At 40.4% G+C, this 16,027-nt stretch overlaps 1 protein-coding gene across 13 annotated transcripts in view; it reads left to right on the top strand.

The window, feature by feature from the left end:
- Nucleotides 1–16,027, top strand: part of celf6 (CUGBP Elav-like family member 6) — a 153,531-nt gene that overhangs the window by 88,258 nt on the left and 49,246 nt on the right. For all 13 annotated transcript variants that reach the window (XR_315235.2, XM_042218560.1, XM_005912930.2 and 10 more), the window contains exon 3: nucleotides 6,816–6,864. Coding sequence is in view for 12 of the 13 variants with exons in the window: in XM_042218560.1 (XP_042074494.1) it covers nucleotides 6,816–6,864 (49 nt within the window). In the remaining variant the exon portion in view is untranslated. The remainder of the gene's footprint in view (nucleotides 1–6,815; nucleotides 6,865–16,027) is intronic.

Genomic DNA, 16,027 nt, shown 5'->3' with positions numbered 1-16,027 from the left:
GAGGAGAGATTTGGAGTGGGACAGCCCTCTGTTATACTATGTGGAGCTTTTAGCTTGCATGGTTTATGCTCATTTCCTGCTTAGAAATCAATACAAAGCTGTTCTGAGTGAATCTCTTTGTCCTCTGGAAAAAAAAGACCAAAAAAGCCAACCCCAAAATATTTTTGTCCTAATGGAAGTGGTCCCTTGCAGGTTTGCATAACCTTCTTTAATAGGCAAAGAGACCTCACTGAATGGGTGGATAAAAATGAAAAATCTATGAATTGTGTGCCGTGTCTTTGCCAATCAACAGATCTCTAATTAAACTACTTTTTGGACTGACATGTCAGACAGCACTCATCAACAAACCAAACGAGGAATTATCTTTTGGAATAAAGGTGCTCCATCTCTCTATTAGACTTTGATATACGTGCAGAATCAATGACAAGACAGTGAATCTTTTTTGGCAGCACATGTTGGCCGAATATCTTACTAAGACACTTAGACACTCAGTCATAAGTGTCATAAGACACTACATTAATTCTCACTGATCCTCTTTAAAGATCTTCCTTTAAATCCACCATGTCACAGTGAGACAATACCTGAATGATACAGTTATTCCAGTTTCAACAGGTCAGTGTGTATTACAGTGTGTATTTTCTTTTTGTTTATGCACTTACAACACATTAAAAACACAATCGAACTTGATTTGTAGATGTGATGAACAATGTAATGTAGTAGAGCAGAAATATGGGTGTAATTGTTGTTTTAGTTAACAAAGTAAGTTATTTGTTTTAGACAGGAAAACATTTGCACAATTTTCTAGTAGAAGTCATGCAAACAGGAGTTTGTGGAAAATTGCTCGTTTATGTACGGCTTAAAGGGGGCAATGCTCAATCACACTTTTGGCAGTTGTGGGTTTTTTAGAACATTCAGAAGCAGCCAAAACTAAATGAGTCTAACTTTGTTAATTTTCTAAATCAAACAAAGTGAAAAGAACCAGAATGACAATGCAAGTCATTTTACACTGCATATACAGGTTGGTTAGAAAAACAGATCAGTGTCTCTTTTACAATACAACTGTGCTTTTATGACAGATTGAAAAAATAATGAACCGTCAGTCGATATCTCTATAAAGGGTAAAAAAAAAAATCAAATAGAGGTTTATCATCTGGGCTTTGCACCCTGAATATGAAGATGAATTGCATTTATTATAAGGTTGCCACTCTGCACCTTCTGGACAAGAAGATTTTTCTTTTTCAGTCTGGACTCTTCCTTTCATTTGGTGAGCCACTTTCATCAGTGCCACCGTGATTGGCACAGCTGTTTAAAAGTTATGAGATGAGTAATGTAACTGACTGAAGAGGTAATGATTCATCACCACACCTTCTCCTATAAATATCCCAATTCACCCAAAGCAACTGTCAAGCGTGGATGCTTACTGAAGAACGAAACGAGCAGGTGTGCCTGGATCTGGTTTCATTTTGCATCATGTGTATATGACGCAATGATTCCACTGGGTGTTGTAAATGTATCATTAAAATTAAGCTCAATATGGAAATATTTCATTGCAGCCTTATGAAACTATAGTTTGGAATTAACTTTCATTTTATGGATTCAGCAAAGTGCCTTTTGTTTAGCAACTTTTTGTTTATTACACCAGCTGCATTATAAGGACGTTTTTTGGGAGTTTAAGCCAACACTAACACTCATTCTTCATTAGAAAGAATTGGAATTGATTAAATTTGTGACTTGAGTAGTTAATTCTGTCTGGTGCGCAAAGTTTTACATCATGTTGATGTTTAAGTTTAGGTTTTTGTAGCTGATTAGAATGTCTTTATCAAATTATCAAAGTTGGACGATTAATCATTTGGATACTTTCCAGCTGTTTAGTAGCCTAAGTTGTAGGTAACAACTGAGATAAAGTATTTCAGCTTACAGATGAGATGTTCATCAGACGTCCTCTTAATATCTGGTAATGTTAGTTATCTAAAAACCAGGAAAGAAGTTAAAGAATCAGTCAAGGGGACTCAAGAATGGCTGAAGTGTTTAAGTGTTCACACTATTCCAAGTGTGAGCACTTATTACAAGTGTGAGCACTTATTCCAAGAGAGCAATATTTGTATGTAGAGCATCTGATAGATAGAATTTATTCTTGGCTGCTTTGTGAGCTGTGGTATTCACATACCATAGTGAAACATGGTCAAATGCCAGTGGTGTCCTTGTCTGTCTTTTCTCCCACTGCACTGTTATCAATCAGACACACCGACCAAAGACAGATACAGTGGGGCAAAAAAGTATTTAGTCAGCCACCGATTGTGCAAGTTCCCCCACCTAAAATGATGACAGAGGTCAGTAATTTGCACCAGAGGTACACTTCAACTGTGAGAGACAGAATGTGAAAAAAAATATCCATGAATCCACATGGTAGGATTTGTAAAGAATTTATTCGTAAATCAGGGTGGAAAATAAGTATTTGGTCAATAACAAAAATTGCATCCCAAGAACACCATACCTACTGTGAAGCATGGGGGTGGAAACATCATGCTATGGGGCTGTTTTTCTGCCAAGGGGACAGGACGACTGATCCGTGTTAAGGACAGAATGAATGGGGCCATGTATCGTGAGATTTTGAGCCAAAACCTCCTTCCATCAGTGAGAACTTTGAAGATGAAACGAGGCTGGGTCTTCCAACATGACAATGATCCAAAACACACCGCCCGGGCAACAAAGGAGTGGCTCCGTAAGAAGCATTTGAAAGTCCTGGAGTGGCCTAGCCAGTCTCCAGACCTCAACCCCATAGAAAATCTGTGGCGGGAGTTGAAAGTCCGTGTTGCTCGGCGACAGCCCCAAAACATCACTGCTCTCGAGAAGATCTGCATGGAGGAATGGGCCAAAATACCAGCTACTGTGTGTGCAAACCTGGTAAAGACCTATAGTAAACGTTTGACCTCTGTTATTGCCAACAAAGGTTATGTTACAAAGTATTGAGTTGTATTTTTGTTATTGACCAAATACTTATTTTCCACCCTGATTTACGAATAAATTCTTTACAAATCCTACCATGTGGATTCATGGATTTTTTTTTTCACATTCTGTCTCTCACAGTTGAAGTGTACCTCTGGTGCAAATTACTGACCTCTGTCATCATTTTAGGTGGGTGGGGGAACTTGCACAATCGGTGGCTGACTAAATACTTTTTTGCCCCACTGTATTCTTAAGTGAATGTACACACAAATACACAAGTGTACACTCTGAAATATACTGTCCTTTAGTTAAAAAATGTAAGAAAGTTTCTCTCTTCCATACTTGGTCCAACCCTTTGCGATTCCAGATGACTTTTACTCATCATAACAGTATGACTCACTCCTGGAGATTAGAACTGAAACAATGAATCTCTATGCATAAAGAAAATATGAACAGAAAGAAAATATGGACAAATGGGAAAATATGGACAGAAAAAAGTTAGTAACAGAAAAAGACAAAAAAAAGAGAGATGAAGAGAAAGAGAGATGGGTTCTCTAAGTGCAGTAGCACACAGGCACATAGCTGTGAGTTCCCAGGCAAGTCAGCATGAGCTGCCTATTTGTCAGCATTGATCAACCCATTAAGGGGCTGTGGTGGGAAGCATATTGGTTTTGGAGGCCAAAGGGGCAGGGAGAGACAAAGATAAAGCAAGACGGGGGGTGGTTGAACTCCTTTCAGCCTCAGCAGCCACATGTCTGCAGGATGAAAGCTTGTAGTCTTCGTCTCGAAAGTCTACGCAGTTCATTTCACAGGGCCCAATGGGAAGGTATTAGATATCATTTGTCTTACAGCATCTCTGGAGGCTCCACTGTATGTGTTATCTTAGCTTCCTGCCACTGCAATGCTAATAAGGAACTAGCTAGCTTCTCAGACATTTAGAACGTCACTTGTCATCTTTCTCAGTGTGTCTGTGTGCGCGTGTGTGTGTGTGTGCACGCAAAAGGTGGGTGGTGGGGTGGGGGTGGGTCTTGGCCCAAGGGGAAAGCAGGCAGCCTCTTCCCCCAGCCTCTGATGAATTCATATAATTAACTCTGCCTTGATCTGTTGGCTAATCCTGCACTCAGTAATAAGGGATTAAAATGTCACCTAAGCCACCTGCTGTTATTGAGCCCCAAGACTTTTGTGCTCCTGTGTGTGTGTCACAGTATGTGAGAGAAAGAGAGTGAAGATTAAAGTAAAGTTGAATTTTACAATTTCTGTGTAGCAAGCTGGAAACATTCTGTTTTTCCTCAAGAAAATGTATGCAGAGGACACTATAAAGTAGCTCAGAGAAGCAAACATGTTAACTCCAGCCATATGCAAGTGAGCACCACTCACAACCCCAAAGTTTGGCAAAAAAAAAAAATGAATTCCATAATTTGGCAGGGAGCTGGAGCAGAAGTTGCAACAGACTCCCTCGAAAACTCATTGTCACAGTCACTAAAAAGGGACATGAAAGTGGGGCATGCTTGAAGGTGGGGGTTGAGAAATCTCTTTTTTCCCCTCCTTTCTTACTGTGACCTCCTTGGATGAAGTAAAAAAAAAATAAGAAGAAGAAAGAAAAGCGTGCCAATTGGTTGGCTAAATGCCTACAGACCAACAGCCAGCTTGCCTTGCCTGCCTTCTGGCCACCTCCACTTGGTTTCCTAGCAACCCCAAGTGTACTTTGGGCTGCTTAATGACTCTTGTTGCTGCAGTGGCTCAGGGGCTACTAATGAAGCCTCCTGACCAGTCGCTTCCATTTAAAACCTGGAAGCTGACTGATCACTGGGCGTGGATCTTGGGAATTCAGGCTACCCTAAACCTCTTGGTCTTATGTGAGACCATTTCTGCCCTCAAAAAAACCCCAAAACCTCACCTCCAACAACTTACAAATGTACACACCACACCTTAGCTTAACTCTAAATAACATTCTGGCAATAGCAGACTCGCATATCAATACTTTACCTCTCCTGAACTTTGTGTAAGATTTACATGTGAATGTAATCACGGGGACTCACATGGGCTCCTATCACACAAAATTGCAGGATTCCAAATTTATTCCTTCACTGAAGAGTCTCAGTGAACCAGGCTCCCACAGAACAATGGATGTAGCCTAGAAGAAGAAGAAAATTATATTTTTTGTATTGAGAACATTTATGCTGAGGGACTGCGTTTGTCAACAGAAGAGATAGTGAAAATTATCTCAGTGATTTATCAAATTATCTCACACCAACACTTGAAAAAAGTGAGTACAAAGCATAAGGGCAGTGAGTAAAAACTGATCTTTGCATTTCTGGCCATCTGCTGGATGGCTATGCTCCAGGAGGAATGCATACTCCATGAATATATAATATGAAATTTTGTTATTCCAATTAGCAACAACTTAACATATTTATTTGGTTGCTCTGGTCTCTGTCTTTCGCTCACTCTCTGTTTTCTCTGTGTCTGCATCTGTGAACAGCTCCATGGGCAAGCCTTGTGATGTCTCTGTCATTTTACAAAGCTTTGTTCCAGTGTCGCAACATATTGCTTCGAGAGCACATTACGTCCCAGGAGTGTCACCATGTATACAGTTGTCTATACGTGTCCACCAAGTCTATATTCAACCAAGGTCTGAGCTCATGTCAACTGCTGTCAAGTGCTGTGTTGCCTGAGGGCCACAACACCCACTATCCTGCCCTAGCTGACTGATCTGAGTGGGCAGTACTCTGTGCCATTCACTGGCACTCTCATGTTGGACCTGTCTGCGTGGCCTAGTTAGAAAGATGGCCAACTGAAGTCTGGAAAAAAAACAAAAAACAAAAAAAAACAAACAGAAAACCCAATGCCAAAAATAAAAATAAAAATACAATACAATGTGCGTAGGTAGCCTCAATAAATAAGGGTCTTTGAGGGCTTAAAACCACTCACCTTTTTTACAGAGGAATAGGGGGATGTTATTTGTATTTTAGAGATCTGTAACACTAGATCAAGTGATTTTTTGTATTAGTATTCAAACTCCAGGGAGAAAAAACCTGGGGAAGTTTTATTCATGGCAGGCAGCTTTTAATATGTGTGTGTGTGTGTGTGTGTGTGTGTGTGTGTGTGTGTGTGTGTTATATCACAAGGGACAATAAATATATATTATATGTTTTTTTTTTTTTTTTTTTTTTTCCATGTTAGCTTGGCAATGTTTTACTTTCACCACACTATGAAATTAATTCCCTACTGTTAACCTTTCAGAAGCTCATAGCTATGCCGTTCGGAGGCTCTAGCACAGGGAGGGTGCTTGGGAAGGGTGGAGTTGGCTGACCAGACCAGTAGCATATTGGTTGTAAGTCACAAAAGGGCTCCTGGGTAGAGATGCGAAAGGGGAGGAGGGGATGCAGGCAGAAAAGAGGGATTGCTGAGGGTCAGGAATGAGCAGGATATAGCTGGTGACTGGGAGTCTGGAGCCAGGAGGGGACAGGAAGAGCAAGGGCCAGCCAGAAAGGACCTCTCCCGGTGGGGCTGGGAGTGGCTGATGTAATGGCATTAATCTCCAAGTGCCATCTGACACCCAGTGTGGCTCCGTCATTGAAAAGTGCTAATTCTGCTGAACTGTGAGGGGAATTCAGGCATCTCTAGAGGCAGTGCCCTGGATTAATTAAACATGCTGGCATGGAGTACTGGACAGTTATCTCTTTTTATGCCATCTTCACCATTTGATTTTTGTGTTTAGCTAACAGAGGAGGACAAACTCAGGACATTAACACCAGGAACATTGCAACATCTTGCACCGTATATGGTTTCCAGCTAACGTGGGATTTCCCTTTTCTTTCTTCTCACTCTTTCTTTCTCTCCATCTACTTCTTTCCCTTTCTCTCCAGATGAACCGGCCCATCCAGGTGAAACCTGCTGACAGCGAAGGACGAGGAGGTAATTAACCTTCTCTTGGTCTCTGTTGGACCCCCACCCCCCCCCATTAGAAAACACACACATGTAAAAACACAAATACACTGAAATAGCACTCATGTAATCCCTAATAGTCTGCTCTCACTTGAGAAAATACCAGGAGTTAGTAGACTAGCCTGTAATATAGGTCACTTGCTTCTATTGACTCCCAGTCTGTGCCAGCAGAGGGGCTTTCTCAGGTTTATAGTCACTGGGAGCAGTTCAAAGGCAAGATAGAAAGACATGGAACGAAATAAAATATTGAGAAAATAGAAAAGAATAGGGAGGGAAGAATCTTTATTCCTGATTTTAAAGTCAATATTAAGAGGAAAATATCGTCCAAACATACAAAGATGAGTCAGAACTTAAAAACATGTCAAATGGCTCAGCACTACGACCGAATAACATTTTGAGGTATCATGATCTAAGACGTTTGGAACATTTGTGGTAAAGCCATAATGTGTTTTATCCTAAAATAAGAGCATGACTACAGTAGTTGATAGTAACACCTTCTATCACTCTATGAAAACTCTGCATTACCTCAGATAGAGTTATCTACCTACCTATTCACTAACCTGTCTTTTTACTTGTCTATATTCCTATCAATTTATCTGCCTCATTAATAGCATATAATAGTACTGATAAATGGAACCATGTAAAGTTAAATTAAGTAATTTTCAATGATTTCCATTATTTGATGTGAGCATTTCAGTAGAACTCAATGGATATGTCTTTTGCTTAGTACAAAAAGGTATGAATTGTGGTATGAATTAACGAATTGTGATATCAAAACATCACATTCTGCTTTAACATTGTGCAGATTCTTTTGCACAGCTTCCTATCATCGCTATTTGACTTTCATGGTGATTGACTAGATCATTCTAATGTCACTTTTGACTAACATCACTGAGAATAATGCAGATTAAGTTTTAAAAAAAAAGATTTATGTGGGCTGAATTTGATCTAACCGAACAGGTCTGTGTCAGCCCCGTGCTTTCATTTCAGAGTGGTGATTTAGACTGCCTAGGTCAGTTTACACTGAGTCACTTTGCTGATTTATGTGGTCAAGTGTTAGTCTGATGGGCCATTTCAATTGCCATACCCCCCCCAATGCAGATCTTATTTTTGTCATGGCAGCACTTTAATTAACGGCCATCTAAAAACAGGAAAAGTCTGACCGACAAGGCCTGGGAGAGAGCCAATCGGCATTCTTACCAAGATAAATTGGATCTCTCGGCTTAAGAGGGGAGGATGGATGGGTCCCAATATCAATTACTACCCTTTTCTCTGCAGAAAGAGAAGGGAGATGAACAGGTAGTCTGAATGAAATACAGAAGGCTTTTACGCTGCCCCTGCTAGTCTGTCAGATGAACTTTCTATATAGGAGGACAGGATAGGACACAGCACAGAATGAAATAAGACTGAGCAGACAGGCCCCAACAGAGATATTGAGCGTTAATGGCAACAGGAAGTCAGCAGACAGGCCAGGGAAGTAAACCACAGTCATGGCTGACAATGAAATGAGATTTACTATGAAGGCTTGTGGTTAAAGGAAAATAGACAGCCCTGCTAGGGCTGACTAAAAGTGAGAAAGTAGCGAGGGAGTCATCTGTGGAAGGCTCAGGACCAGTCAGGTACACCAATCCCAGTGGGGCCTTTAGACTGTCAAATCCAGGGCTGAACCAGGACATTTGCACCTCTAGAATGGAGTCACATTTATCACTACCAAGACATCAGCAATTATCTGTCATGGGAACTTGTGGAAAGGTCTCGATTACGTGCCTGTGCAGACATTAGGGCCCATTACTCCATTTGGAGACTCTGGTAGCACTTCTTTTGTGCACAGTGTCCCTGAGAGACGTCCTCTCCCTGGGGATATGGGAGTGTCAGGAGGAGAAATAAAAATCAGTGCTCAAAAAATGGCTGGTAGGGGGCCATAGCACCACACCATAGTGCCAATAGGCTACCGCTGTGGATCATAGAGCACATTCTCTGGCTGTCTATTACAATGGCTCATGCCTTACTTTATATTTTCCTTAGATTTTCAAGAAAGAACTTAGCATTGTAGGGGAGCTTAGCTGCCTTTTAATCTGTCTCTTATGACAACTATGTTTTGACAAATTTAACATTTACTCAGTGTACTTTGAATGTACTCGGCACCCTGTTTTTTTTTTTTTGTTTTGTTTTTTTTTTGTCAATTGGTCTGTGGTCATTGGAGGAAAAGGCACTTGAAACCCAAGAAAATTGACTTAAAATCCAAAATGAAAAATGCATCTCTACAATAGATCTTTCCATATAACCACTTTACCCTTTCTTTGTCCATCTACCATTGGCAAAACAGAGCAAAGTAGGAGAAGAAGCAAGTGATACAGAAATGGGGATTCAGTACAAGGCCCACAGAGAAATGCAAGAGACTGAGAGATGGAAGACAAAAAGAGCAAGAGGGGAAGAGACGACAGGATGAGAAAGTTAACGGAGGGTGATGGAGGCAGCTGAGTGAATCTCAGCAGTAAATCATCTCAGAGCCGCCCCATCCCTATCTCCGCCTTGCCTCGCCAGGAATCTTTTTCCCCCTGACCTTGTCTGCTGCTGTGTCTGTGAAGAAAAGATGGGGCCAGATTATCTATGATTGGAGATGGCCATTATCTAAACACAATCTTCGAGCCAGGTCCCACTCCTCTAGCCACTGCTGTGAGACTGGAGACCACACTGATGAGAAGAAAGATGATGGGTCATCCAGCGACACCCTCTCCTTTTATTAACTCTGATAAGATGGTTTCAACACTCTCTTGAAATGCCCAGCAACCTCCATCAACATCCATCAACATCGACTTTTTCACAAAGTGCCACTCAGTACATTTGTCTACACATCTTAGCTCTCCATACTTTTCTCATATTGGAAACTTATACAGTTTCAGAATAATTTCCACCCCTGCACTTAATACTCAGCAACCCTATGTGAACCTTTTTAATATCTTGTCCATGCCTTTTGTCTGTCTGGCTGAGGGGAGTCTTTGTGAATGGCTCGTGTTTGTCTTTGCCAACCTGCTGCTCTTCAGAAGGCTGTCCTCAGTTGGCCAGTGGAGAGATTGACAGGACCTTAAGATGTTTTGTGCTGCGCTGTTGTGCCCCAGCCCAGCAGGTTGGGAAGAGTGAGGGCTGCTCAGTGAGTCAGTCGGGCGGGCTACAAGGGAGGGGGAGTCTGGAGGCACCTCAAACCCACAGACGGAACATGCACCACTTTACATGCAAATGAACCCAAAAGATCCCCCTGTGCCTCTGGAAAGAATTGTGCCAAAAAAAAAGATTCCTGTTAGCAGTTAATATGTGGGATTTCCATCAAAGTCAGTTATTCTGTTTTAATTTTAGGTTTCAAGGCACCAACTGAATGGCCTAGCTTTTAGGATACTGTATACAGTTAATTTCTCTCAGGTTTTCTTGATCGTTCTGTGTTATTTTTTGAACATGCATAACGGCATTTAAAGCTACCCTCCCTACCCCCATCAGTTAAATAGATGTGACAGCTCCAGTGGCATAAGTAATGTGTTCACAAATACAAAGCCTGTATCATGTACCATCATGCCTGATATGCTGACAATTTAGATGTTTGTTCTCCCCTGATTATTCCATTTAGTACCTCACTATACTGGATAATCCACTTGTACACATCAAATAGGGACCAACAGCAGAGAGGTTTAGTGTGTGGTTCCACATTATTTTGCTCTGGAATGGGGTCTAACTATGTCTGGTAACCGGGTAGGAATGAAACGTGTCAGAAATAGAATGAGGCCTTTGAAGTAAACGCATGCATATTCCCTATCTCAACAGACACCGATGCTTGGTTAGAAATGTTTGTTGTGATATTTGTGACATACTGGGTATCCATTTAGCATCGTTTTCCAATGTGGAGAGTACCATTTCAGAATATTATGGTGTTAAATTAAGAAATATGCCCAAAGAGGAGAAATTCAAGCCTCATGTGGGATTGCTATTTTTGGCTGTTCAATTTATTTTTGAGTTTTTCCCATTAAGTACCAGATATCCATGGATGTTTTTATGGTTTCTGAAAATTGGGCTGTGCTTAGGCTGTTAGATTTGGTCCAAGTTAATCTTAAGATAGGCATATCAAATAGGCAAACCAAAACAAAAAACAACTAAATACATTTAACCCTAATGCTGACATAGAAATATGATCAAATCCCATCAAACAAAAACCTCAGAAAGACATTTTTTCCATACACATTATCAACATTGAAATGTGAAAGGTGAAATGAATCATTTTCAGGTTGTTTACATTCTATATATTAATACTTTATGTATATCCCTTTATGCAAAATCCTCAAACCCCAAATTTTTCTGCTGATTAGAAGTCTGACAAAAATCTTAATGTACAATCAGAATATGATTCACATATTGATATTCACACATTAAATATTTAAATTTCTTGCAATATAATAATACAGGAAATTACATCTAGTCTAACATAACCTTACCTTAAAGATTATTATGTCCTAAAGTTATTTAAGAGAAATGTATGGGCTTCAGGTGTGTCCATATATCACTGATCCTGCCTGGTGAGGTGCATCAGTGAGTTGATGACTGTCTCACTTCTGGTGTAAAGCATGGGTCATGTACCGGATTTGGGTTATGGTTACTCCATTCCTGAATCTATATCTGTATTCATACTTAATGATAACTTGTGCAATTGCTCTAGAGTTAGCCTCCAGTGTTGTCTTCCACAGTCCCATTAAGGTCCTGGTGAATGTTATCAGTGCATTAACCTTGTACAGTCCCAAGCTCTAAAGTATCCATGTATGGGGATTGTGTCGTAGGCTTTCCTGTAGTCAATCCAGGCAGGAGCTCCTCCAGAATTCCTTTCATATGGGTGGCCTTATAGGGGTCCCCAAAAACACTGGGGTGGCACACCAAAAACAGAATTTCCAGTTTTATTATGCTGTTGTCAAATATAGGTTACTTGAAGAATATGGCAAAGAGACAGAAAGAAGATAAATATGTACATAGTTAATTATGTACGTAGTTAATTTCCTTGACTGGAAGTCCCAACCATCGCTGTAATGATTCTCAGCAGAGCTGAGCAGAAGTAGCTTAAGATTCACTTTCCTAGAATGGAGTTAACTTTAACAGCAAACTTAATCAGGAAAGACAAGTAACAATCATATATTGTAAGATTGTGAACTGTTGCCTGTCTCTATGTTGCCCATGAGATGCATCAGTGATCTGTCCAGGGATTGGCACCAGCCCAATTCTGCAACATGATATGGATCAAATACATGTAAATAATATGGTAAACAAATATTACCAAGTAATTAGGTCAGTAGTCCTTTCACTGGAAATAAGATTTTTGAAATTTCAAATACCACACAGATACCTTCATTTTTTTCAAAACCAACTATTTGCAGGTACAAAACAAAAATAATCATTCGCCATCACATTTATGCAAAACAGTTTTATCCGTGGACGTGGGGGGCAGCAAACTTTGGTGGGTGGCCAATTGACTCATGTGCCAACTCAGCCTGGTCAATGCGGAGCTTCCATATTGTACAGAGACAATTAAATGGCCAGTTTGATGGTATCATGCCCTTGTTGGGATCCTTTGGATCAGGATTCTTTGTTATGTGGACTGGCTCTTGTTCTGGCAGGTTGTTGTGGTGTGCTCTTAAGTCTGCTCTTAGATCCACCAGCCACTTGGTGTTAGTGTTGTGTGCCATCTCTTTCGTACAGATTTTCTTTCTGTATTGCTTATACAGTTTCAACAGTACTGGTGGGTGGGTCTACACTTGTTATGTTATTCCCTTATAGCTGAGAATACACCCTGGATGGCTCTTTGGAGAACAGGTCATTTATTCTCTTGGCCTCTTCTTTTCGGGTGAATCTCATCCGTCTAGTGGACTTTGAGCCTTTGTTTGGTAGTTTCTAGAGCCTCCATTGTAGAATCGTGTGGTACCTCTTTTTTCATTAGGGATCTGTCACTCATGGTGGCTTTCTGCACCTCAGTTAACCCTCTAACATTCTTCCAGCCTTTCCTGATTTTGGCATGCAGCCTTTTTTTCCCTCTATGGTTGCTTTCTCCTACATACATCCTTAATAAGTATAAGTGCTCCAAGTGCTCCTAGGATTACCGTGGGAGAGGAATATATGAGCTCCATTGGTTTCACTGATACTGGTAGTGGAGATGGTGCATAGGGGAGTATTCACATCTGCAAGCATTTCCTCTGATGGGACTTTGTTAGTGAGACAGGGGTGTTGTACTCTTAGTTGGGTGGATATTTTGAGGTTGAGTTGATAGCTTTGAATTCTGCAATGATCTTCATCCTCAGCTCAGTAGATGCATCTGTCATTGCAAGGGGCTGGGCATCATCTAGTTCACTTCCACTGCTCTCTTCTACTAAGCTGTCTGTTGTTCCCACTGCACTGTAGCCCCTGGATCTCCAGCTCTGATATTAACATTCATTGAATGATATTATTACACTGAGCTTCCAAGTGTTTCTTGGTATTTTAAGTGTCAGTGTTAATTCTCTGCTCATTCGTTGTTCCCACATGTGTTCCTTATAACCTGTCTCACTGGATCAGCTGGCATGCTAGCATTCTATCAAGTCCATATTGACAGTCCTTGTACATGTTTGCGTTCTTCCAGTAGTCTACTTTTTATCAGTATATCTTGATTCCTTAATGGCCCAAACATCCACGTCAACATGGGCTTCAGTTATGTATCTCTCACTCACATTAAGAGGAAGGCTTAGGTAGCAGCATTACTGGATCTATGTCACAGGCAAGGTAATACACACACACACATACACACACACACACACACACACACACACACACCTCCCCCACCCTCATTCAGATCTGGCGTTTGGAACTATCTTGGTTTTCATGTGAAGCATGACCCTGATGGTAAGCGCGTCATGGACAAAAGTAAAACAGTATGTCGGATGTGCCACGCAATGCTCAATTGGTGGGAACTAGTGCGTTAGCGCAGTTAGCTTGTTAACGTGTTGACGCCGTCCAGCCCCACGCACGGGGCGATCCGCGGTAACTTGTTAACGGAGATTTGCCGCGTTATGGCGTTAACGTCATTTTAACGAGATTAACGCTGACAGCACTAGTGGGAACACAACGAATATGACTGCACATTTACGCCGACATCATCCTAGTGCAAAGACAAGTGGAAGCAGACAAAAACAACAAGCATGCATGCTACAAACTTTACCCGAGTCATTTAGACAGCTGTTAGCACATGATTCTCCTTATGGGGACCTGATATGTTTAATATGCTGCTGAGAATATAGCCCAGAAGAAGCGTATAGTATAGCTTTTATTTTGGAAAGAGCCTGATTATCGAATATAGTCTGTACATAAACAGTCTCAAGAAGTTTTCGCGAATAGTATATATATATATATATATATATCTATGTATATATATATATATATATATATATATTATATATATATATATAATATATATATATATATATATACATTGTATAATATATATATATATATATGTATGGTGTGTGTGTGTGTGTGTGTGTGTGTGTGTGCGTGTGTGTGTGTGTGTGTGTCAACACATTTTATGTAACTTTTGTATCTTCTCCTACAGTAGCAGCTACTGAGGGAGAAGCTACATGAAATGTCAAGCAACCTTCCCCACATCTTGTGGATTACTGACTACCTGACAGACAGGCCCCAGTATGTGAGACTGGCCAGTGTTTTGTCTGATTTAGTGATGTGTAGTACAGCAGCTCCACAAGGGACTGTGCTGTTCCTGTTATACACCTCAGACTTTCAGTGCAACTCTGGGTTATGCCACCTACATAAATAATCTGATTCTTCTGCAATGACTGGACATATAAGTGACATTTGGAGGAATACAAAGCACTACTAGGTGATTTTGTGGAACAGTCTGGAAAACCCCAGGTATTGACATCAACAAAAGCAACATTATTAGAGAAAATCAATTACTAGCCTAAAGTTTTCCTATCTACAGAGATAAATAAGGCACCTGCAGGAGTTAAAAGTCAACTTTAACACATATTAGATTTTATGATATACAGCATGTAGTTTTTTGTTTTGTCATAACTACATATTAAGTACCTGTGTACGGAGAAGTTGTGCTTGTAAGAAAAATAACCAAGTTTTTAGTGTTTGTTTATGCAACCTTGCCAACCTAATTTGACTCTTAACAACAGAGAATAACATTTTAGAAGTATCTAATACCTTCAACCACATTAAACAGGAGAAAATACTCAATACTTTGCTTGTTTTTTGGGTACTCATTAATCATTTTAATTTAAAATAAGTTATTTAGCAGCTAAAATCTAAAATTTCCAGACCTCCACGTTTTATGGTATTACAAAACACTTTATTTCTTCTTTTTTTTCTAAATTAATTTTCATTTTGTATATAATTTTTTTTAACTAATTGAATTTCCATCCATCCATCCATCCATCCATTCGCTACCGCTTATCCTTTTCAGGGTCGGGGGGTGCTGGTGCCAATCCCAGCTGTCATAGGGCGAGAGGCGGGGTACACCCTGGACAGGTCGCCAGTCTGTCACAGGGCTAACACACAAGGACAGACAACCATTCATACTCACATTCACTCGCACATTCACACCTAGTGGCAATTTGGATTATCCAATTAACCTATCCCCACAAACTGCATGTCTTTGGACGGTGGGAGGAAGCCGGAGTACCCGGAGGGTGAATTTGTTCCTCTAAATGAAAGGTTTTTATGTAATTCCTTAATGATATTATGTGGCACAATAGGAATGAGAACTGATCAGAATTTAGTAATTCTGATTCTATCATTGATTTCACCTATTGATTTGATTACTTATTGATTCTCACTAGGTTTTCACTGGGTCCGCATTGAGAGTCACCACCATCGCTAAGTGACCTATGTGAAGAAGTAATTGCCCCCCCCCTTGTTAAATCATGAATTAACTGCAATTAACCACATTTTAATCATGGCTGAGTTCATTTTCCCCAGCTACTCTTAGGCCCATTTACTGCCAGATCTCTTGAATCAAAAAGGCACTTAAATAAAACCCGTCTGAAAAATTGAAGTAGGTTAAAGGATCTAAAAAAAAAAGACCCCAAAAAACACATCAAGCCACAATCTAAAA

Source organism: Haplochromis burtoni, unplaced genomic scaffold (assembly GCF_018398535.1).
Source record: "Haplochromis burtoni strain Fernald_Lab_line unplaced genomic scaffold, NCSU_Asbu1 Contig_2, whole genome shotgun sequence".
NCBI classification, from domain to species: Eukaryota; Metazoa; Chordata; class Actinopteri; order Cichliformes; family Cichlidae; genus Haplochromis; species Haplochromis burtoni.
This window is presented reverse-complemented; position numbering and strand designations above follow the sequence as displayed.